General features: G+C 34.3%; 1 protein-coding gene across 2 annotated transcripts in view; it reads left to right on the top strand.

Annotated features, from left to right (window-relative positions):
• Positions 1-25,924, top strand: part of CSMD3 (CUB and Sushi multiple domains 3) — a 1,311,859-nt gene that overhangs the window by 587,929 nt on the left and 698,006 nt on the right. For both annotated transcript variants that reach the window (XM_038555367.1, XM_038555366.1), the window contains one exon: positions 15,376-15,500. In XM_038555367.1, coding sequence (XP_038411295.1) covers positions 15,376-15,500 — 125 coding nt within the window. The remainder of the gene's footprint in view (positions 1-15,375; positions 15,501-25,924) is intronic.

Below are 25,924 nucleotides of genomic sequence, written 5' to 3'. Positions count from 1 at the left end.
CCGGGATTGAGTCCCACGTCAGGCTCCCTGCTTGGGGCCTGCTTCTCCCTCTGCCTGTGTCTCTGCCTTTCTTTCTGTGTCTCTCATGAATAAATAAAAAAAAAAATCTTAAAAATAAATAAATGAATAAAAAATAAGTGTGATGACATCAAAATAACTACAGAACAAGAAACCATCAACAAAGTGAAAAGATGAGTTTTGAAGTGGGAAAAAAAATTGCAATCCATGTACTTCATAAGTGTCAAATATCCAAAATGTATAAAGAATTCATACAACTTAATGGCAATAATAATAATCATCATCATCATCCACTTAAAAAAATGAGCAAAGGACCTGAATAGACATTTCTCCAAAGGAGATATACAGATGGCCAACATGTACGTTAAAAGATTACTAACATACTCAATATTACTAAACATTGGAGAAATTCAGTTTAAAAGTAAAGTGAGATATAACCCCACATCTGTTAGAATGGCCATCATTAAAAAGATAAGAGATGACAAATGCTAGCAGGATGTGGAAAAAAGTGAACCCTTTTTCACTGTTGTTTGGATTGTAAATTGGAATAGTCACTATGAAAAACAGTATGGAGGATCCTCAAAAAATTAAAAATAGAGCTACCATATGATCCAGCAATTCTACTTCTGGGAATATACCCAAAATAAATGAAAGCAGTAACTTAGAAGGTATTTGTGCCCCCATCTTCATAGCCAGTTGCTACAGACACCGAGTTGGAAAGGGAGTTTTTTGGGCAGCCTGGGTGGCTCAGCAGTTTAGCACCACCTTCAGCCCAGGGCATGATCCTGGAGACCCAGGATAGAGTCCCTGCATGGAGCTTCTCCCTCTGCCTGGGAATTAAAAAAAAATTTTAATGCACTGTGATAAGTACAACTAGATACATATCTAATATACAGAGAAATAGATGATTAACTCTTTGGGGGCTACAGGTGGAAAAAGCTGTCTCAAAGGAGATGACATCTTCATCTTGTTCTGGAAATGAGTAGAAGTTTTCCAGATAGATGAGATGCATGGGAGAGAATTTGAGGATGAGTGTAATGTACATGCAGTGACACACAGCTCTATACCATGCAGTGCATCCAGGGAGAGTTTGTGTTGTGGAGTGTCAAGTACAAAGTGCGGTGGATGATAAAGCCCAAAAGGGAGATTACCAAGGAGACAAGGGAATGAAATACATTCCCAATTGATGGAATACATTCTCATAATTAATACTTTATTCCATACATGTTATGTAGTTTTAAACAAACAAAAAAAAAAAAAAAGAAAAGGCAAAGCGATATCATAAGGTAACTTCTAAGCTTCTTTATATAAACTCTTGCAAGTAAGGGAATACCCAAAGGGCATTATAAAAAAATATATAATATAAAGCTTTATTTTCCCAAATACCCAAAGGTCCAGAAGTACTTTCTGTCATACATTCAGCTTCTTAGTAATACTATTGGAGACTGAACCTCTTTCTCTCTTTATAAATCATTCCCCTTCATTATTCTTAGCATATTAGTTTTGAGCCTCTTGTTGATTATCTCATGATGATAAAATGGCTGTTAATACCCTTGTTCCAGATATCAATTCCTCTTAAAAAAAAAAAAAAAAAGGAAGAAATACTAACATCAAAGAGTTTTCTCTTTTTGAGACCTTGTATTTTTGTTCAGGAAGAAAAGTCTTAGCCAAATTCTATTTCATTGTCCAGAAATGCTTGGCATGCACACCTTTGAAACAATCAATAGCCTAGTGAATGCAATTAATATAACTGGTTTAAACTAAATGGGGGGGATCCCTGGGTGGTGCAGCGGTTTGGCGCCTGCCTTTGGCCCAGGGCTCTATCCTGGAGATCCGGGATCGAATCCCACATCAGGCTCCCGGTGCATGGAGCCTGCTTCTCCCTCTGCCTGTGTCTCTGCCTCTCTCTCTCTCTCTCTCTCTCTCTCTCTCTGTGACTATCATAAATAAATAAAAATTTTAAAAAATATATAAAAAATAAAAAATAAATAAAATAAATGGGGATCTTGTCTGGGGCTGGCATGAAGATATCCCGAATATCCTGAATAAGTCAGATTTCTGCTTATAGAGAAAGGGATAATTATTGAAAGGGAACAGGTAGAGACTGGCAGATATAGACGGGAATTTTATGATTTAATCTCAGTTTTGTTCTCTAATCTCATATATTACCAATCTTTTTCCCCTTATCCATCCCACCCCCACTTTCAAATTCCACTCACACATGCATATACACACAGACTGAATAGGCTAGCCATAGTCAACTATTATGGTTCCCAGAATCTGTCATGTCTGAAACCACTTGCAAATTTTATATGCTACATTACTTACTTAGAATGTCTGTCTTTTCATTCTGGGTTTGGCTACATCTCCTCAACCTCCAGTATCAAGTTCAGGTTTCAACCTCAACCAGCCTTTATTAGGGACTTTACCTTTCTTTTTCTAAAATAATCTCCATACTTCAAATATGGTACTGTGATTTCTTATTTCTGTGTGTCTTTCCTTATGTCCATAAATTTGTTGAGAGGAGGGTGTAATGTCTTCTTTCAATATTGTATCCCCTGTATCCCCATTGCATAGAACCTAACATATCAAAGATACAACAATCATGGTCAGCAAGCATTCTGTTTTGTTGGGACTGCATCGTATTTCAGAAAAAAAAAAAAAAAATTAGGGCCACCTGGGTGGCTCAGTTGGTTAAGAGGTCAATTCTTGATTTCAGCTCAGGTCATGATCTCAGGGTCCTGGGATCAAGTCTTCTGTTGGGCTCGATGCTCACTGGGGCATCTGCTGGAGGATTCTCTCTCTCTCTCTCTCTCTCTCTCTCTCTCTCTCTCCCTGCCCCCACTTTAATAATAAAAACATTCTTTCAGAATTTAAATAGCTTTAGTCAAGCAGATATCTATTCGTGATCAACTTTTTGGCTTAGATTGTCTGTTAGACATTTAAGGTTGTAACTCCTATGTAATACACTCAATGAATATATATTGAATAAACAAATAGTGAATACACGTTTGGAAGTGTAGTAAGTTTCTGTCTTGGATGATGAAATTGATTAGAGTATTATGAACTAAGATTGGAAATGAAGGAAGAGGAACAGATTTCCACAAGAAGATTAGTTCACTTTGGGACACTTTGAAATTTTTTTTTTTTTTTATTATTTATGATAGTCACAGAGAGAGAGAGAGAGAGGCAGAGACACAGGCAGAGGGAGAAGCAGGCTCCATGCACCGGGAGCCCGACGTGGGATTCGATCCTGGGTCTCCAGGATCGCGCCCTGGGCCAAAGGCAGGCGCCAAACCGCTGCGCCACCCAGGGATCCCTTTTTTAAAAATTTTTTTTTATTTATTATTTATGATATTTTATTTATTATTTATGATAACTTTGGGACACTTTGAATTTGTAATCTTTCTGTGGGACATTCAGGTGATTATCAGAACATATCAAAACAGAGATAAAGATTTGTGAGAAGGAGGTTGAAGTCATGTGTCGCAGAATAAGCAATTGCCCTGCAGGCATCCCCCCACACACACATTCAAGATTCTCATCTGGCTCACCCTGCTTATCCAATTGCAAGCACCTGTGACTCTTGTGACCCTATTGTGAGGCCACTGGATAGGCTGGCCACCTATGGGGGTAATGTGGAGTGAATATTAACAGGTATGGAGTTTCATAATGAAAATAGAGTTTCAGTAATAAAAATATTCTGAAATTAGATAGTAATGTTGTATAACCTTGTGAATATAGTAAAACCCAGTAATTGTACACTTTAAAAGGTGAAAAAAAAAGTGCTTGCAACTAAGTGGGTGAATAAATGGGTGTCTAGAAGGATGGTTTACCATGTGTGCATGAGGAATAGGAATGAGGTAGGGTGCAAAGTTGGAGATGGGTACATAGATTATGGAAGATAAGGTGAAAGAGGTAGGAAGCAACCAGACCATGACTGACCCTCATTTTCTACCATAAAGCAATATGTAACATCGGTAGAGCTTTTTATGATACCTAATAGTACCTAGCATTTCTAAAACATATCTTGACCAAGTACTTGCTTTATTGGTAGATCCACTTAATCCATATTTCCAGCTAACCACTAAGTTGTTCATTCTTTTTCTATGTTTTTATTTAAATTCCATTGAGTTAACATACAGTGTAATATTAGTTTCAGGTGTAAGTTCATTCTCAATCTTCTTACTGGAATCATCTAAAAGTTTCAGTATAAAAATTCAATTTATTGAGCTTCACCTTCAGACCCATAAAGTAGGCTCAATATGTCTGAATAGATAACAAGACTCAACCTCCTGGGATTACAATATCAATGGCCCCAGACACACTGAACAATGCTGCTATCCAAAAATAAGTGGAACTATATTATGGGATGTAATGTTTTAATAGAAAAAGTTACCATATCTTTTGGATCACAGTAACTTTAGTGCATTATTAATTTGCTTAATGGTTCTCAGGCCCAAAAAAATATCTAACACTGCCATTTTATCTTATAAATTTATGTTCTAACACCCTAACACTATTGTGCATTGCTCAGCTTCTCAAACTTTGAATCAGATCGGATATTATCACTCTTATTTCCTGTTTCACAGTTGCTGAAATAAGTTCGGCACCTGCCCTTTATTTCAGCAACCACTGAAAATCCAGCTTCACAAAGATCTGATGTCATTGAGAGAAACATAGTGATCTAATGTTAAAACTGTGACCTCCTTCAAACTAGTGGTTTGTGTGATGCAAGATAGATGTTTGTGTTTCCTTCAAAAATTTGAAGTCCACCGCAGCCACCTCTGTGTTCACTGCACCCCAACCTGACATGTTCAATACAGTTTAGGATCTGTAATTTTATGCAGTACAAGGACAGAAAAAATGTACAAAAAATACATGCTGGCATTTTATTTTGTATTTTAGTAAGACCTGTTGCATGAACCACCTACTTCTCCATCCATTGTCAGAGTCCAGACAGACAATATGGTATTTGTAACTATATTGCAGAGTGCTAGCAAATCAGCAAATCTCTCCTGGCTCTGCATCTAAACTAGTATGCCTTACCCTAGCCTTTCTTTCACTCCTCAACTACCTCCTTTGTACTTAAGTAGCAGACACTGGGCTAGACTCCAGATGTAGGAGATAAAAGGAAGAATGAGACATAATTTTTCCCTTTGCGAGCTTACAGGTTTTAGCTTATATCCCAGCGCTTCATAAAAGTCCCTACCATTCTTCCCAGCCCTTCAGCATAATTCTGTATACCTGTCTGCTGTCTGTAGGGGTGATTTTGGATTTTCTTTTGCTTCAAACTTTTTACTCCAAGGGCACAACTGTTTTTAACCTCTCACTAGTTCATACTCTTGGAACTCATGTAGTGTGACATACTGGGAACTAATCTGACCATGAAAGAATTTTAAATTCTTTAAAATACCAGAAATAATATGATTTTATCACTCTATGTTTAACTTCTCAAATATAGTTAATCATTTTAAGGTAGTAGATTCACTCATTCATTTCTACTTGTGCAGAAATCATTGCTCTTCTCCTATTTACAATCCAGAGAATCAGAGCATGGTACATTCTATATTTCTCTAGTTTTGTGCCTTGTGGTCTCCAAGTGACCTCGTAGTTGATGGAGAGTTAGTGAAAAGGTGATAGAAACAAGACCTTGTCTTCCTTAACAGTCATGTAAGATATATTGTATTAAGTAGCAGAGCTGCAATGAAAACTTGGAACCATTTATTGTGTGTCATATTCCCATAGAAATCCCTGGCACTTATTTTTCTTTTAAAGTTAAAAGAATTCCGTAGCCAAATTTTGAATTACAGATATTCTTTATTGTCATATACTACTTGATAATATTTTATATAACTATTTGTATTTTATTACAATATTTATTTTTACCCTTTTCCTGAATTTTAAAGCTGGGAAACAAACAAACAAACAAACAAACAAAACCTCAGAGGGATCTGGTATTTACTGTGTCACTCTGTATTCTCCAGTTCCTGTTTTGGACTTCAGAAAGGTGACACAGACTTGCCTAACGCTTATGAAATCACAAGTTCTTGATTTCGGTTTTAGTTTCTCTTGTTTACTGGAAAGATATTTTCCCCTGTAAATGGAGGCATTAATTGCAGTTATTTAATCAGGAAAATATAATTTTCATGATATATATATTAGAGGAACTGCATTATAGCACAGTCATTATGTTAGAATGATTTAAAAGTTAAGCACACCACACCTTAAAGGTAAACACTCTTTATTCATTAAAGAGGCACAACTATATGAAAATACAATGAAATATTTGAGGTATATTTGTTGTGGCATTTTACTTTAATAAGAAGCATATTGATTCATGGACTGTTACAGCTAGAATGCACCTAGAGATCATCTAATCCAATCTGCTCGAAATTTTCCTCATTGGGCCATAATGCTAGTAAAAGTGAATGTGTAAAATTGAGTTTATTGCATATTCTAGGCCTAACATGGCAGTAGCAACTTATTATGCCAAATTTGCATTACTGACATTTGCAATAATTTATTATTAATTGTAAGCAACTCCATGTAGGATTTAAAATACAAATATTAAATGTGGGTAGTCAGTGTTCAATCTAAGTGGCCTTTCCAATCTATAAAGCATTAAGTGTTTCACAAACAATGAGATAGTTGCATTCTGTGTTAGTCTTTGCACTTTAAATACTACTTACAGAGTTCCTTGTGGATTACTCTTGTAGCTTTTTATTTCTTTGGCTAGAGGATAAATGACATTGATAACTGCTACAAGAGTAGATCAAATGGGATTTTATATAGATAAGAGCTTTGTAAACTAGAATACCCTACTCAAATATTAATTGTTAATATTCTTTTTAAAAAGTATTCTAGGATTAAAAAACAAAACAAAACTGTGTATTCCAGGTTCAATTCATTGATGCCACTGGAATGTGTTCTGACTTTGACGTAGATGTGATTTTGTTTAAACCTCCACTTCAGTTGGTTTATTCCTTTATGACAGCTATTCTTAAACAGAAAATCATAGTCCCTTGGGGGACTTCTTGCATTGAATTGGTTACCAATATTAAAAGTTTAATAACAATGTAAGCTCTGAAAACTTAAATAAGGTTATCTTCATTGCATTACATAGTTCATAGCTGATATGAGTGCAGGGATGTGGGGAAGAGGAGTATAATAGCACAGTTAAAATAGGTACAGTTAAAAGTATAATGTTAACTTTACCTTTCTGTATGGCACTGCCTATCCAAAGCACATTTTATGGATATGCTTTCATGTGAAATACAAAACAGCATGTGGTAGAAATGATTAGTAAACTTGCTAACCTAACACCATAGCATTAAAGCTTTTTAGACCTTTCTTTTGTCACTCATTCTTTTTTAAAGATTTTATTTATGCATTCATGAGAGACACACAGAGAGAGAGAGGCAGAGACACAGGCAAAGGGAGAAGCAGGCTGCCTGCAGGAAGCCTGATGTGGGACTCGATCCCGGGACCCCGGGATCATGCTCTGAGCCAAAGGCAGATGCTCAACCACTGAGCCACCCAGATGTCCCTTGTCACTAATTTTTATTTTGTATTTTGGTTTTCAGGGATTCTATAATGAAATTCTAATTTCTAATTGCATCAGCCACTTTCCTAGGAGCATAGCTTCAAAACTAGTGCCACATCTATTATAGCTTTTTAATGAATACTATTTGAAAAGTTTATTATTCTTTATTTAACTTTGTCTCATTAAACATTTTTGTCACAGTGCAACAGTTTTTGTTCATCTTTTTAGATAAATTTTGTCATTGAGGTATATGTATATTGTGATTTTTCTGAATATTTTGTTCTTCCTAACCCTTTTTTTACTACTAACCTGCAAAAGCACTATTTGCTAATTTGTTCCTTATTTTTCTTTTGATCAAAGAATGTCATTATCCTACTATGTGCCCCTCTCTTACTTTATAACAGTTACAGATCTATACAATACTTCACTTGTAATGTAAAACCACTGAGCCAGTCCAGGATTAAAAATCTATTAAAAAGTCATTCTCAATCAAGGAACAAAACTTGACCTAGTGAATGTTGACTACAAGATGGAAAGAAGAGAGAAAGAAAAGAAGAAAGAAAGAAAGAAAGAAAGAAAGAAAGAAAGAAAGAAAGAAAGAAAGAACACACTGGCAAGGATTTATCTCCTAAACTCCAGGAAAAAAAAAGAAAGAAAAGAAAGGAAAATAAAAGAAAATAAATATCAAGATAGAAATAAGATTTTTAGTATTATTTTTTCATAATTATACTGAGTTTTAAAACTTTGAAATCTTATTAGGTACAGTAGCAAGGACTTTCGAGGAAGAAATTTTGAAGAGTTGATCTGAAGAGATGTTCCCAGTTAATTTTGGAAGTTGAAGAAAGGGCTTCACCATTATCCTTTTTTCTCAACGTGTAGAATTGTAACTCATTTTAATGTCTTTACTTTTAGTTTAGTTAGCTATTTAACTAATAACGAGCTGTTCTTTTTATTTTTTTTAAGAGATATTCTTATGTGAAAATGCACATTAATGTGCTCAGTTAGTGGTCTTATGTTTCTTTCTGAACAAACTATTCTTTTGGGATTGTTCCTTTTCCCAGGATATTGTCCTATTTGGAATTCCTCCATTTCTCAAGCTATTGTGTTGTTTCATAGAAGTAAATGCATAAAACCTTAAGAAGGATTTACTCCTAGGGATAGAATTTAGGCTGAAGTGTAATGAAGTATTGGAAGGTGGGGGCAGGTAGCAGTATTACCTTATAGGTTTCCTTTAAATGAACACAGAAGTCCAAGTTTGGGGAGACTGAGAGAGTAGTTACTTGGTTTCAATATTGCTTGAGGTAGTGAGTGACATTTAACACTGCAACATTGCACAAGCCAGGGACAGTATCCAAACTGATCATTACCATAGTGCAAAGAAGACAGTAAAGCAGAAGACTAAAATATCAAAGTGTATGAATGCTAAATTGAATTTTCCAAAAAAAAAAAAAAAAAAGAATTTTCCTGGCATTTGGCATAAACTTGGTTCTGCTGATACTATCTTTGGAAAGGAATGGTATTAATTTTGTAAGGACAATGAAATAGATGAGCAGTACATATAAAAAGACCATGGCATTCTTTTTTCTTTTGAAGAAAAGTTTTGAGATAAGTTAAAAATATTTTAAGATATCTGGAAAAAAAAACCTATCAATATATTTTAGAATCATAAACAATATATTTTCAAAACAAGGCAATTAACCATCACCTTCTATTGTATGAACATATATATAATTTCTACAAGTTTATAGTAAGTGGCTTAATGCTATTGCTTTTGTTTCCAACTTAAGATGACATATAGAATATTTAAGAAAGAAAGAATAACTGATGGTACAAAGGAGAGACATTACTGAATCAGGTAGAGAGGGATACCTCGGTGGCTTAGTTGGTTAAGTGTCTGCCTTCTGCTCAGGTCATGATCTCAAGGTCCTGGGATTGAGTCCTTCATCGGGTGCCTTGCTCAGTGGAGAGCCTTTTTCTCCCTCTGCCTGCCCCTCCCCCTGCATGTGTGTGTGCTCTTCCTCTCTTTCAAATATATAATTAAAAAAAAATAAAATAAAATAAAACCTTTAAATCAGGTAGAGAAATAGCCCTTACGTAAGGAGACACAATTACTCTGTTTTTAGAGTAAGGAAGGACAAGAGAATGAACATGAATAAGAAAAGAATAGGAATTTTGGAATTAGATTAAAAACAGGTTAACAGTGTAGAGCTTAAAATAATTTTCCCTTTTTTTCCTAATCTTTATTCTCAAAATATTCTACAACAATCCTAAATAACTTGTGTAATTTTAAAAGAGAAAAAAATCATATTGTAAAAAGTTCCTATTCCAAATCACATTTTGGTAAAAAATAACCTGATTTTCTAATGCACAATTAATCATTTTTGAAATTATTAATTTAAATACATTTAGAGAATAACTTAATTTTCAAAAATATTAAACAGATATTATTGAGGTCATTTTGATAATAGTTATTTTCTGCATGTTCAGTATTTTGATTTTTTTCTTCAGAAATGGTTTGCAGATGCTTTAATTTTTATGTCAATCTTCATGCCTGGGTAGTTTCTACTTACACAGTGATAATTTTGAAAAATATACAACTGCTTTACTGAGGTATTTATCTATGTGTCAGAAAATTCTTTGGACCTTTACATTAACCAAAAATAAATAAATAAATAAATAAATAAATAAATAAATAAATAAATAACAAAACAAAACCCTTAAATACACATTCACTCTTAATACAAAACTCTCAAGACTCTTTTGCCCCCTTATTTCATATATTCTTTTCTCTGACCCAATCACCATCATTGGGCCTTCCAAATCTCTGCATTTGTTCATATTTTATTTATATATAAATAAAGTTATATGAGTTCTCTTGGATTAGAATAGGAAAATTACATATTTTTAAAAATTCACATATTTTTTCACTGACAGCTTTGATATTATAGTGTGTTTTTTAAAACACTATAATTTTCAAAAAGATGATAGTGCTTAAACGCAAGCCAATATAATCACGGTGAAGATTAACACTATTTTTCCAGCTATGTCATTGCATATCATATGTTTGATGATTCCATACTTTGAAATTAAAAAATATGTATCATTTATTTTGGAATGTCCTATCAGACAGAGTAAGCTACCAAAGTGAAGGGTTTATGTAGCTGGTCAGGGCAGATGTCTCTTTAGTGGTGACAGAAATTACTGTGGATACAACTTATCTTTAGTATAACAATACTTTCACAGAAATACATATTTTTAATGAAACTCAGCTTTAAGTTTTTTAAGTTTGACTCAAATATTAAAGCTAAAAAAACAGTGTATTTGTTGAAGATATCCATTTTCTAGGTTTGATTGGGCCTGGATTCTTCTGAAGAGTCTTCCTATTCCACCGATCTCTGCCCTCTCTGTGTTGTTTTATCCTTTAATATTTTCGGTCTAGAGTCTGTTAGATTGTAGCTGTGATCCAAAAAGGAAGTATTTGCAGATGCCCAGTAAAGATTCTTTCCTTCAATAGTGGGGAAGGAATTAACAAACTATTTCCATGATTGAGGGGGATAACTGAGTCTTCTGTATGTGAGTTACTGTGTACTTGATAAATGATATTTCATGACATGATCACAACGGATGAGGAAGCTGAGACTTTCAGACATTTTTATCTTCTCAAAGCTGTAAATCTGAATAAGAGAAGAGTTGGGATCTGAAATTTCTCTCTGACTCTTTAGTTGAAACTATTGACCACGGCTCTAAACTACCTCCCCTGTTGTATTCACTAGAATTGTTACTTTGAATTCATAGGAAAGTGGGTAGAAACTTCAATGCTCATCACTGGTCCTCTTTGGTATAGTAACAGAGCACTTATGTGTTTATTATTACAAAGTGCCTATATCCAAGCTGTGTATTAGTTTGATGTAATCAGAAAAAAACAAGCTCAAACACTTGCTACTTAAATAAGATTTATTTCTTTCTTTTCGTAAGAAGAATCTGATTAAACTAGAATATTATAATCAAATACAAATATAGCCATGAATAGAGTGACCTTGACAGAATTATTAATCATTAAGTGAGAAGATAGTCATTAAAATTACTTCTATGGACCAGGCCCTATACTATGACTTTTTTTTTTTTTTTAATCTATCACTGGTTTCTAATCACTAACCCCTTGAGTATAAGTCACTATCATATCATCTCCATAAGAACAAGGACCACTGCAATAGTTTGCTAACCAAACGTTTTCTTTCACCTTTGCTCCCTTAAAGTTTATTCTTTACCTAGCAGCCCATATGATTACTTTACAACATAACGTAGCAACATCATTCCTTGACCTCATACTCTTACAAGAACTGCCCCTTTCTTTCAGAGTAAAAGTAAAAATCCTTACTATTGTCTACAAATTCATTAATGATCTAATCTCAAATCACCTCGTTAACTAAATTTCATACACTGGTCTCCTTTATTTGTTTTACTCCATTCACATTACTTTCTTCACTGTTTCTGGAACACGGCAAATGGGTCCATGGTAGGAGGTGAGCGCATGTGGATTATAAACAATTTAACAACCTTCAGAGAGTATCCTACCCAAGAATAATTTGTCCAATTATAGAGATATGGTACCTCTGGAATAAAGCATCTGAGATTATCTGAATTATTAAATATATATATATATATTTATTATACATATATAGTAAAATATTCAGTCTCTTTCTCATATATATATATATATATAATACATATCTATGCATACTTAATACATTGCTATATAGTGGGATATGTTTGACTGGTTGGCAAACAAGTAAGCTAAGTTCCTGGAGATTTTTAAGTAGAATGAGAGGCACAATGAGTAGACAAATACATAATGCATCAGATAGTGTATAGGAATAACATGAAAGAATCTTATGGATTAGAAGAATAATAGGCAAAGAGGATCTTACAAATAATTTCACGTGTGAAGGAAAAACAGAAGTGAGCTGTGAACTCATGGAGGAAGCATTTTCCAGACTAACAAAAGAGTAAAAGAGTAAATGCAAAGACCCTGAGGCAAGCACATGATTTATATTTTCATGCCAGAGCAAGGAAGCTGGTGTAGCCAAAGTGTAGAGATTGAGGAAGAAAGTGGCAGGAAATGAGCTCTGAAAATTAGCATGGGCAGGCCATTGTCAGGGCACTGCCTTTGCTCTGAGTGAAATGGGGAAGCATTAGAAGATTCAACACAGAGGAAAATCATAATTTGGGCAATCTTCTAAAATGATTGCTGCAGATGCTATTTAAGGATAGATTTCAGGGAGTCAAGAACACAAACAGGAAAGCATCCACATGGCAAAAGGACTATTGGCAATAACATAGATGAGAAACTCTGGTGGCTTGGATCAAGGTGGTGACACTGTAGGGGTAAGAAATACTAGGTTCTTGATTTTAAAGTCTTGATAACAGGATTTGCTCAAGGTGGATGTGGAAAGTAAAAGAAAAAGATGAGGCAGGAATGAATCCCAACATTTTTGAACTTCAACTAGGATAGAGTTTTTATTGATTAAGAAGAGGAAGTAAGAAAGGGCAAAGATTGGCTGTTAGGTAAACTTGTGAGGCTGCTCAGGCTATAGAGCAGTCTAAATCAATCTTGGAATCATTAGGATCCCCCATTCAAGTTATCCTAATCATTTATTTCTTAATTGTATGGCCATTTAATTCATGAGAATTCATTGAGCTGTGTATTTTGTTTTGTACACTTTTCTGAGTGTGTTTTATATTTAAAAAGAACCACTTTTGGGATCCCTGGGTGGCGCTGCGGTTTAGCGACTGCCTTTGGCCCAGGGCGCGATCCTGGAGACCCGGGATCGAATCCCACATGGGCGTCCCGGTGCATGGAGCCTGCTTCTCTCTCTGCCTGTGTCTCTGCCTCTACACCTTTTAAGTATTTGAGTGTAGGTTGACAGACAGTGTTACATTAGTTTCAGTATATAACATAGTGGTACAACTTCTCTAGTGTAGCCACCATCTGCACCATACGCTACTATTACAATTATTACTACTTATTCCTTATGTTGTGCCTTTTATTCTTGCATTTTATTCATCCCATAACTGGAACCATGTATCTCCCACTCCCCTACACCCATTTTGCCCATCTTCCTAATCATCTGTCCTCTGGAATCTATCAGTTTTTTGTATTTGTAGGTCTCATTCTTTGTTTATTCATTTTTTTATATTCCACATATGAGTGAAATCATGGTATTTGCCTTTCTCTGTCTGACTTATTTCACTTAGCCTAATACCCTGTAATTACATTCATGTTGTTGCAAATGGCACAGTCTCATCTTTTTTATGGCTGTGTAATATTTCATTGTATATATACCACAACTTCCTTATCTATTTGTTTATTATGGGCACCCAGGTTGCTTCTATAGCTTGGCCATTGTAAATTATGCTGCAATAATCATAGGGGTGCATATATATTTTTGAGTTAGTGTTTTTGTTTTCTTTGAGTAAATACTCCATGGAATTACTGGGTATGATAATTCTATTTTTAATTTCTTGAGGAAGCTCCCTCCTGTTTTCCATGGTGCCAGGTCACATTCCTCCCTTTGTAAATGGAAATAATGAGAGAAAAAAAGATGCCTCCAGAGGAGAGTAGATTCTAAAACCTACAGACTTTTTCCTATGTTAAACCTTTCTGTTCTTTGTCATATCTAGTTCATATTTTTTGTCATCTTTAGCCAAAATAATATGTCAGCCAGCTTTTTCTATAATGTGTTAGATAGTCAGTATTTCATAGTTTGTAAGCCAGTCTCCATTGCAACTACTCAAGTCTAACACTGTAGCATGAAAACAGCCATATATAATATGTAAATGAAAGCATATTTGTGCTCAATAAAACTTTATTTCTTAAAAGATTTTATTTATTCATGAGAGACACAGAGAGAGAGAGGCAGAGATATAGGCAGAGGGAGAAGCAGGCTCCATGCAAGGAGCTCATGCAGTTCACATGTGGCACTGGGATGAGGTGGAGAAATTGGCCAGACTTATTGCTGGAAGGCTTTGTATGGTATATAAAGGAAATTGGATTTTATTTATTTTTTTCTGGTGAGTTGCTGTTCAAGGATTTTAAGAAAGAAAATGCATGGTCAGGTTTTTTCTTTTTTTTTTTTTTTTCTTCTTTCAGCAAGCATCCATGAATGACCCTTAGAAATTAGTTTTAAAAAATGATCATTTAGTAACTTCCCTTTCAGTGGAAAGGGAAGCAAAATCCAAATTGTAGTAGGTTAAATAATAAATGATGGATGAATTTTATATGAAAAACAGTCAACATAATTTTGCAGCCCTAAATATTTATTTATTGATCAGTTGATGTACAAATACTGATCCAAATAATAAATACACATAAAAATACTTGCGAGAAAAATACCTCAATGAATATAAGTGTTGAGACTCAAGTCAAGAAGATCACCTTTTGCTTCCTGTTTACCACCTACTTAGGGTTGGAGATTTAGTCAATTACTTCACCTTGGTTTCTACAACTAAAATAAATAAATTTGATGACAGTCTATGTAGCTGCTACCAACATCTGCATGTTACTGACTTACAAGAGATTCATATGCTTTTGAAGTTTTATTATATATTTGCACAAATTATATACAAATTATAAATATGCATATATATATATATATATATATATATATATATATATATATCCCCCAGTAGAAAGGTACTTTTTGCCACTATGGAACATTTTTGACCTATTGAATATTACCAGTAGAAGTGGAGACTAATCATTATGTTATATTCTTCTAATCTTATTTTTGTCCAATCCTGTTTGATCTTAGCCTTGGATCATCTGTGCAATTCTCTTGTGATGAAGATTACGTCCTACAGGGTGCTAAGAGCATCACCTGTCAACGGATAGCTGAGGTCTTTGCTGCTTGGAGTGACCACAGGCCCGTGTGTAAAGGTAAAGAAAAACCTTTAAAATCAAAATGCTCTCTTAACAACATTCTAATAATGTGAACTTTAGTCTATTGAACATAAATTTCAATTAAATCTTTGAGCTGTAATACAGTCTTTAAGGAAATACTTAACCCATGTACATAGCAATATTGTTTAAAATCTCTGATGCGTGAACTGCTGTTAGGTTCCCAAAGAGTTTCCAACATACCAATAATAATATAAGCAGGCAATACAAGGTACTGATGACTTTGTTGGCATTTTTTAATGACAAATTACCACTGATAGGTCCTTATTTTTAACCATAATTTTATCTCTGTCTGAATGATTTGCCATTTTAATTGCTTATGTGTTCAATAGTAGCAATGTCGATGTCAGTGGAGGTGGAACACAACTCTGTAGTCAGTTAATTTAAACTAAGACAAATCCATGAGTACTCTCTGGCTTCCCATATTACCAGTAATTGCAGATAAGATTTACTCTGACCACCTTTCTACAAATTAAATATTTCCATATATATTACGTAAAGTCCCTATTGTCTAAACTTTATTAAGCTATGTTTGAAAACACCTTGTCTTGGCTTACTGGCACTCTTAATTGCTTCTTTGTTGTTGTTATTTTTAATAATGACATCTCTGCACATTTCATTCAGTGTCTTAGTACTCAGAATTTCATTAGCCCTTCTTCACCCTCAGGGAATATTTTCACTGATCAATACACTTTGTAGATTCCCATCAGGTGTAATAAGGGTGTTACCTGGGGTATAGAGAAGAGGCAGATTTGAGAGTTTACTGTAAAGGGAAAAAGACAAAGTATTTGACAACTGGCTGGATATGGAAACAGAAAGTGATAAAAAGGAATCAAAGATGATGTTCAAAGATGAGCCCATGAGATTAGAAAAATCTTAGGCTGTTAATAAGTATGAAGAAACTGAAAAATGGAATTGTATGGAAGATTATCCAGTTATTGCAACATTATCATCATTGGCCACACTCTTAGACCATCCTCTGTGGCAGGCAAAGGGCTAACCACTGAATATATTCTGTTTTATTTAATCCTGAAAACAAACTGATTGAGACATTATTATCCTCATTTTAGAAATGGAAAAATAAGGCATAAGGAGATACTCACTTTCCAAAGCTCAAATACTTGGAAAATGGCAAAATCCTTAAGACTTCATAGAATGGGGAGAAAAGTCAGATTTCAGAACATTAGTGAGAGAATAGAAAATGATAGAATGAAAGCAACATGTATATTTCACTCACTTGGCAATGGCAACCCAGAATAATAAGAAGAGAGAATCCAGATGTTTCTCAGGTTTAAATAAAACTTTTCTGTTAAAGGTAGATTAGATGTGTACTCATTACCTGTCTCATTTTCAAAGACTTACAAAATGACATATAGTGCAATAACATTCGAAATAAATAGTGAAATGGGAATAATAAAAGCAAAATAGTTACATGATCCTAAACAAAAGTTTACATAAAAGTTAGTAGACAACTTTTAAGAATGTTGGACTTAAATATGACAGCTGCTGAATAAACAGGGAAACCTGACCAGTTTACACAAAAAACCATGGTCTAAGAAATACGAGTATAAAAATGACACAGAAAAAACAAACTTTCTCCTGGCTTTGAGGTCTGAAATGCCTTGCATTGTTTTTGTTTTGTTTTGTTTTGTTTTATAAAGTAGATAGTGATAGATATTGTGGGAGTAACTTTCATCAATGTTTCAGCAATGAATAGAACAGTAAACTGTATTAGGTTGATTTTTTTATGATGTCCTCACTCGAGACAAATTATAGTTATAAGGGACTACATAGTGAAAATCATGGTTTCAAATGGTGTGATCCAAGTACCCTGCTTCAATTTCTCATAAATTAAATATGTGCACTTTTTGATGGCAAAAAAGAATGAAAAAATAGACAGTAGATTCAAGAAAAAAGATTAATGTTAATGCAAAAACAAAATCTCACACAAGAAGAAAAGTTATGGCTAGATCATGGAATTTAAGGTCTATATAAAGTAAGATTGAGACTATAAACCATCTTTTTCCATTCAAGACTCTCATTTCAATAAAAAGAATGAATCATATTTATTATGATTATAAATTGTAAAGGCAAAAATAATGTTAGAATATTTTTTATGTTTTACAAACCCTATAGCACTAAGAGCAGCTCTGTACTGGATTAAATCTCAAGAAATATTTGTTGAAAATTAATGAATGATTATTTTTCTTTGATTCCAAGATGCATGATAATATATATCTATATCTGCCTATCTACATGTAGTCATATATATTTGCTGGGAGGCATAATATGTGCATGTTCAAGATTCATGTATTGATATTTTTTCATCTAAATTTTACATCTTTTCTGCAGATAGTAATCATTTATACATAGCTTTATTCATTCCTTGCATGCGGGCATATGTGTGTACGGTTTATAAAGTACATTTGGCTATTAGAAATTACTGGCTGTGGTGCTGGAAACAGTAATGGAAGGAACATGCTGAAATAGTAATTGAAGTTTTAAAATGACTATCCACAGTGAGTCTGAACAAAGAATAGTTTTCATGTCTCATGGGTGCTTGGACAGAATAAATATGCTTTTTTCCAGACAGCAGCATAAATAGCAGTATCAGTGCACTACACCTTTGAGAGGTTATTAATATAGCTGCTGTCTATGTATTGCATGGTTGAGCAATCAAGAAATGGTGATTTTAAAGAGACTGAAAGTTCACACAAGTAGCAAATTATGAATTAAAAGAAAAAGAGCAATTTAGAAATTAATATTAATGGATTTTACACAAACTCAGACAATAATTTTTATTCCCTAAATGGGATACATATATGAGATATTTGCCAGTTTACAGTTATGGATACAATTATTCTTTTGTTGCAAATGCAGTAGATATCCAAAAGCTGGAGTTTATGTAAATAAAAGGGCTTATGTACTAAAATAATATATAGAATGTTTATTTTAGATATTCATGATGTTCAAAGAACATTTTTTGAGAATTGATAATTTGTTGACTAGAAAGTATTAAAGATAGTTACTATGCATAGATTAGTCACAGATTTTGACTGATTTTCCATCAGTATTTATTTGGATGGTCCAAATAACCAGTTTTTATCCGTCACGGCACAAGGGCATGAACCACTCATGAGAATAATGTAAGGGGGTAACTAAGGAAAAATTATTAAAAAAGGCAAAAAAAAAAAAAAAGTACTGGAAACAGGTGAAACTCAGGGAGCCATCTTTTAATTCCTTTATTCAATTAATTATTCAATTATTTGCATATGCAGTTATTAATATAATTACTTATTTTGGATTCCACAAACATTAATGAACATAGGTAGAGATGCCAAATTAATACTATGTGTGATACACAGTATGTAGTGGTTTTAATTATTTTGTATTATTTATAAGCTATAAACATAAAACTAGGTAACACACAGCAGACTGTGTTGTTTACAACAGAGGTACAATTCTCTGCAAAATTCAGATGAGGTAGATAATTTCCATGTTTGGAGATGGTCAGACAGTGAGATGGAAGAGCAGAACTTGGAAATTGTTTTGGATTTCAACATGGGAAGTTGGAAAACATTCCAAATATAGAGGATATGTCAGGAGTGTAATCACAAAACGAATTGTAATATCTGGGGAACAAGGTGGGGGAGGATGGGCATTCCAGTTTGGTTAGGTATATGAAAGAATACAAAGTGAGCTAAGTTTAGAAGGGTTATGTTATATAACTCCTCCTTTAAGTTGTTGTTTTTTTTGAAGCATCCTAAAACCTTCATTCCTGCCATCATTATCCTATAGTATATATACTACAATTGACTCATATCTTTTTCTTTGGACTATAGTTTATCATACATATTACTGGCAGGCTAATTGCCATCAAAATCTCACATTTGTTGTGTCCCAGTAAAGTTCAAAGGCCCCATTTTATTTCTCAACTTCATACTATACTGTGAGCCAGTATAATGAGACAGTCAAGAATATGAACTCAGACTATGCCAATTCAAATCTTAGATCTTCTACTTAAGTAATATACCCCTTCATAATTATCAGATTTCTTATCTATAAGGAAGACTTCCAATACATGAGGACCTACTCCACAGGGAGTTAAGAATTTGCATGAGGATGCAATGAAGTAATCCATATAAAAGTGCTAAGTATATGGTTGCTGAAGCAGAAACCCTTAATGGATAGAAGTGGTAATGGTTGGTGTGCCACTGCTAATAGTTAACTCCTTTGATTTCCAAAATCACCCATGATTTGTTTCCATCCAGTCATTTCTTTAACTCTCACCAGAAGTTTATCCCAGCATCTCAATACTGAACATCACTGTCCTAATTTTCATACATGTGTGACTTGTCCTGAATGAAAACATACCTGTTAAGCATATTCTGCTCACCTTTCAAAGTCTTACTCACCCTTTGCCTCCTTCAAAACTTATTTTCTTTTTCAATTATCATTTACCGTGCCTTCTTTAACCTTAATTCACATTTACTATCTTGACCACACAATTTAACATTAATTCCTTTCTCTTTGGCATTGACTCCTCACCATTTTATGAGCAATAGACTTGCTCCTTCAACCAAAACCACCTCAGAAAGAATGAAATAATCAACACTTCTTAAGTGCTTGAATTTTCATTGGATCTCTTTTGAATATTGGAAGAGGAGGACCGTTACCAATATGGGTTATCCATCTATTACCTTTGATTTTAAGTGGAAGAAGGACCATAATGAGATTCAATTTCTTTCTTCATATACAAAAGGAAAAAAATCGGGTATTACAATTTATTCAATAGCTAATTGCTCTGACCAAACCTAAAGGCCATGACCATCATGAACGAATATCTATTAAGGGCCTTGGAGATCTTACAGTTTTCAAATTTCTGTCAGATATGTTCCAGGTTCCTATTTGAATTTTATTCTTCTTCACAGTGTTTAGTCCAATGACTATTATATTTTTGTGCATATGATAGTTGCTAAATAAACATTTTGAACAAATATGTGGGGAGACATAATTATAACAAACAGTTGAAAAAGATAGTGGTGTGCTGATTATAACCAGAAAAAGTTGCCCTGTTATGTAAAAGCAATTAGAAAATTTTGCCCAAGAGCAAACCAAAACCTGCTGAAATTTATCAACCAGAAACACATATAGCAGGTGTTTGTCTTTAGCTGTTATTAATGCCTTCTTAGTTTCATGGAATAATGTTACAGATGAGATGATGCATAATAAGGGTGATATTAGCAATTAATAGAGTGACATATGGTGAAGAAGATAGACAGATGGTTTAGTTATGGATATTTATCATACACTCATGTTTCTTGATGGTCTTTTTATCCTAAAAATAATAGTTTGAAATTTATTATATAATTTTGATAAGCAAATACATTTTACTGAGCTCTCACAATGAATATATTTTAATGATAAGATGTCATTTAAATGTTATGTGATGCAGATGATAGTGATGAATTTATGTATATCATTTAAAATTCAAAGCTACCCAATTAGAAACTTTGCATTTCAATAGTGTCCTTCCAAATATTATTCAGAAATACATTCTACACATCTTGCCTACCTCACAAATTTATTAGGAAAATATGCAAATAGTTAGCAAATAAATGATTCTGTTTTGCTATATAGTGGGGGAGGGGGCGGGTGGTCTCCATAGTTATCATAGTTTCTATTACCACTCTCCCATTTCCTAGGTATATGACCTTGCTTGTCTTATGTAACATTTCCTGGGCTTTCATTTGCTTTTTTTGGTGATTACTATGGACTACTTCTAGTTGTAAATTCCAAATATTCTTAAGTACAATTATTGATTTTCTAAATTTAGAACATGTTAAGGTTATTCCTACTTAAATGTTTGATTTGGTCCACTCTGGCAGGTATAATACAAATACCATAAACTGAATGGCTTCTAAACAACAAACATTTATTTCACAGTTCTGGAGATGGTGAAATCTCAGATGGTGTCTGCTCAGTACCAGCTTCCTTAGTGTAGCCTTCAAACTGTAACCTTACATGTTGGAAAGGGGAAGAGTCTCTCTTGGATCTGTTTTATAACATCACTAATCCCATTGATGAAGGCTGTGCCCTTTCCAACTAATCATCTCCCAGAGTCTCTTCCTCCTAATATGGTCACATTGAGGTCAGGATTCAACATATAAATTATTTTGGGGGGACACAAATATTTGGTCTATAGCAGTGTTCCCTTTTACTTTTGCTGGCCAAGTGTCTGTCTCAGTTCCTAGCACAAAGCAGATGATGGTGATGATGATGATGATGATCATGATGATGATGATAAAGAAGAAGAAGAAGAAGAAGAAGACGACGAAGGAGAAGAAATCTGATAAACTATTGCTAACAGAATATTACTGTGCTTTATTGTATTATGTTTTAGGCGGCAGCTTAAATAAACAAATGTTGTTTTTACTTAGTGACAGAACTGCAGTAACCAGTTATTGAATTGTTTCAAAGTAGTAGATCTGTGGGATCTTTTATATTTCATTTACTATTAAAAATGTAATTTTATTTTAAGTTAAAGGATTATTTATGTTCATACATTTCCATCCTATTAACTGTACTTGTATAACATGTCCATTTTAAATAATGTATCCTTAGAAAAATAAGGTCGATTACAATGTGATTCTTGATCTTGGTATTCCAAGGGCTATAGTTTTGAGAGTTTTTGAATGGAAAATAAATATATTATTAAAAATAAGGACAAAAAAATAAGAACAATTTTAGGTAAGTTGGGAGAGAAAGTAAACAGGAAACATCTCTTTCATTTTTAGCACACATAATTTTAAAGTCCTGAGTATTTGAAACTTAATGGAATGAAGGGAACTATGCAAGGAACAAGGCACAAATGACTAAGGAAATAATAACCTAATAAACAATGAATGTTTTAGCTGAAAAACCAAGGAAAAACCCGAAATGTGTTATTTTTATGCAAGGATGAACAAATTGTAAACTAGTGAAATCAGCACAGGGAATTCACAATTTACAGGAGAAACTACTTATGTGAAAGGGAATTTCAAAGAATTGTTAAAGTGAAATGATTTTTTTGTGTTTTTTTTACAGTAAATCTGTAAGATTCCTCCAAATTCCCCTCTAATGTAGAAAGCCTATTTCCTTTTTGTTGACAGGATGTGCTATGATCACAAAGTACCTGGAAGATCTGTGATGACTTACTACCCTTTCCACTAATTTTGGTCATATAAAAAGATGAAAGAAGTAAAAATGGCGGAGTGAGGGACTCCCTTACTAAGCTCCTCTATAGCACAAACTAACTTCTGCTTTAAAATAGCAGGGTAACTACTTTTGGACAGGAGAATTTGTAGATAAAATTATCATTGTATGATCACTAGGATGTCTGACACTTTTTATATGCACTCAAAATAGAGAATTGTACCATGCAAAGTAAAAGATACAATGTGAAACAAAAAATATGCAGACCTTGGAAAGACATAGACACCAAATAGGAAACAAGAAACATAGGCAAAATACACAGAGGTAGGATTGATGAAGAGGGGAAATTTTTCAATATTTAAATTGAGTTTATTTGAAATTTAAAGAATCCTGGATTTTACCCTTGATATGAACATACAGAATTTATCACATTTTGGCAAACCTTTCCTTGTATTACGGCATAACCTATGTTCTACTGTTTAGCTAGTCTGACAGTAAATTTTCTGGATCTAAGTTTATAGCAACAGCATCCCCAACAACTAGCCATGCCTGACACATGGCAGACACCCTCCCAGATACTTGATTGAATGAATGTTTTGTTTTCACTCTGCTAGACACAACGTAAGAAGCACAGAATAGAATTGAACAAATCATGCCCTTGAGGAATTTACAGTCTCTGAAAACAGTACATTCAAAAGAAACAACCAGAAAACATCCCTAAAGCAAAGAGGTGTGGTTGCACAGACGATGTTTATATCATAAAGACAATCCAAAACAAAGAAAGGACAGAAGACAAAAAAGAATGTTAACCCTTGGGAAATAAATTCCATAGACCATGAATATATCACCTAGTCACTTTCTTTTCCAGTTGAACATGACTGTATTATTTCTTCATTTTCAAAGTCATTCATTTTTTGACAACATTGATATTTGAGTGCTAAATATTTATTAGATAAAAGGAGAAAATGAGTTAGAAATTATCTTTCTGTCAAGATTTGTGCTCTAGTGGGAAAGACACAACAGTAATGTGTGTCACCATGCATCACAGTAACACACATTACAGATGAATAGACACAGTGCTTTACATTCTTTGAAGTTAAACAACCACTCTGCTTAGAAAAGTCCAGAAAATTGGGACGTCTGGGTGGCTCAGTGGTTGAGCATCTGCCTTCAGCTCAAGGCATGATCCTGGGATCCGATATTGGGTCCCACATCTGGCTTCTTGCAGAGAGCCTGCTTCTCCCTCTGCCTGTGTCTCTGCCTGTGTGTGTGTGTGTGTGTGTGTGTGTGTGTGTGTCTCATGAATAAATAAATATTTTTTAAAAATTTGATTTTAAAAAACTGAATAGGGATTTAAGAAGGAAAGGCAGGCAGACAGACCTGTAGACAGAAAACTATACATAAAGCTGCAGGGTTATGAAAAAGACCTATACTAGAAAGAAAGCAAGACACTGATGAATGAAATATGGAAAAGCATAAGTTTATTGAATGTGAGAAAAATGTAGATATATTGGTTAAATGGATCTTATTTTGAAGGGTCCTATATGCCAATGACAAGGTAAATTTTGGGTTTTGGGTGCATAAACAAGGAGAGTTTTTTGCTTTTATTATTTTTCTAAAAGTTTACTTATTAATTTAATGCATTGAACAAGTATTTATTCAGTGATAATTATGTTCCATTCAGACACTGGGGTAAGTGCTAGGGATGAAAAGAAAACTAAGGCAAAATCTCTACTTGTAATGAATCTACTCACAATGGTGAGGGGCAAGAGAAGATCCCAAAGTTAATACACAATTACAATAATTTATCATAAATTAGAATGCTAGAATATGTAAAAGGTGTTGTGGGGTTGACAGAGAAGGTTTCCGACAGGAGGAAGAATCTGACCTGAATCTTGAAGATGTAGTAAACGAGGCTAAGGAAATGGTGGTGGTTATGAAGGGTACATCAGATAGAGGGAACTACTATGGGAAAAGGCATAAAATATTAGGGTACACTGTGTTATAGAAAATGGAATATGAATGAAGGCAAGGTGTCCAGTTTGACTTTTGATTGTGTCAGTGGTAAGAGAAATGCAGAGAACAGATTACAAGAGAAGCAGATTTGAGTGGATATCAATATAGAAGGTATAAGAGGAGGAAGTTTGAGACTGTGACAGAGACTAAAAAAGAAGTAGCTGGAAGCAGAGATAGATAACAGAACAGAATGGTGTTGTAACACCCCAGTGAGGAGATATTGTATAAATTAAGTGTGCTCAACATTGTTAAATGCTGCAAAGTTATGGAGAAAAATAAGGACTCATTGAGTTCAACAGCCAAGAAGATACCAAGTGACCTTGGTAAAACCATTTTCATCGGAATTGTTGATGTGGAAGATACATGGTTATAGTTGGGGAGTAATGAGGTGAGAAAATTGAGGCTTGAAGTGAAAAGCAGAAACTTAACTGTGAAGCAAAGGCAAGAGCTAGGTTAGTAGAGAGGAGCATGCAATTAGGGAAAGGCTGTTTTGAAGATATGAGAGGTTTAAATAATGAGGACATGGCTCCGGTGTGTATGAGAGGTTGAAGATAAGGGTGAGATCTGGGCCAATTGGAAGATACTGTTCCTGAATGTGAAGAGTCTGGCATTCAGAATAGGAGAGATTGAATTGAGCTTGGATGGGAGTTCACCCACCCTCTCCTTCCAGCGGAGAGACTGTGAGGAAGGAATCAACGAAGGTACAGATAATTTTACAGAAGAAGACATCATTCTCAAATGGAGCTCTTCTTCTTCACCCATTTTTTGTCTGTAAAGTAGATGAAGTTATCTAAGGAAAGGAAGAAATCCAGAAGTTCTGTGATGAAGTAGGATGGAACTGAAGATGAAAATGATAGAAATAGAGAGAGCTGAGGAAAGGGAGGGGGGGGGTCACCATGCAGTCAGCTTCTGAGAAACAGGATCATATCCTGAGGGTCTCATTTAACCCCGTGGTCCTCATCCTTGCTGCACATTACAATCTCCTGGAGAGCTTTAGAAAGAAAAACCCATGCCCGGGTCCCAACCCACATCAATTAAATGAAAGTCTCTAGAGGATTAGATAATTCAGTTCCTTTAACCCTCTGAGGTAAATTGATCAATTTGACTGCATTGAGGATTCAAAGCATAGCTTGAAATGACACTCTGTTTCTGTAGGGAGTGTCTCCCTCCTTCCCAAGGAGTAATATACTCAC

Source organism: Canis lupus, chromosome 13 (assembly GCF_011100685.1).
Source record: "Canis lupus familiaris isolate Mischka breed German Shepherd chromosome 13, alternate assembly UU_Cfam_GSD_1.0, whole genome shotgun sequence".
Taxonomy (NCBI): Eukaryota; Metazoa; Chordata; class Mammalia; order Carnivora; family Canidae; genus Canis; species Canis lupus.
This window is presented reverse-complemented; position numbering and strand designations above follow the sequence as displayed.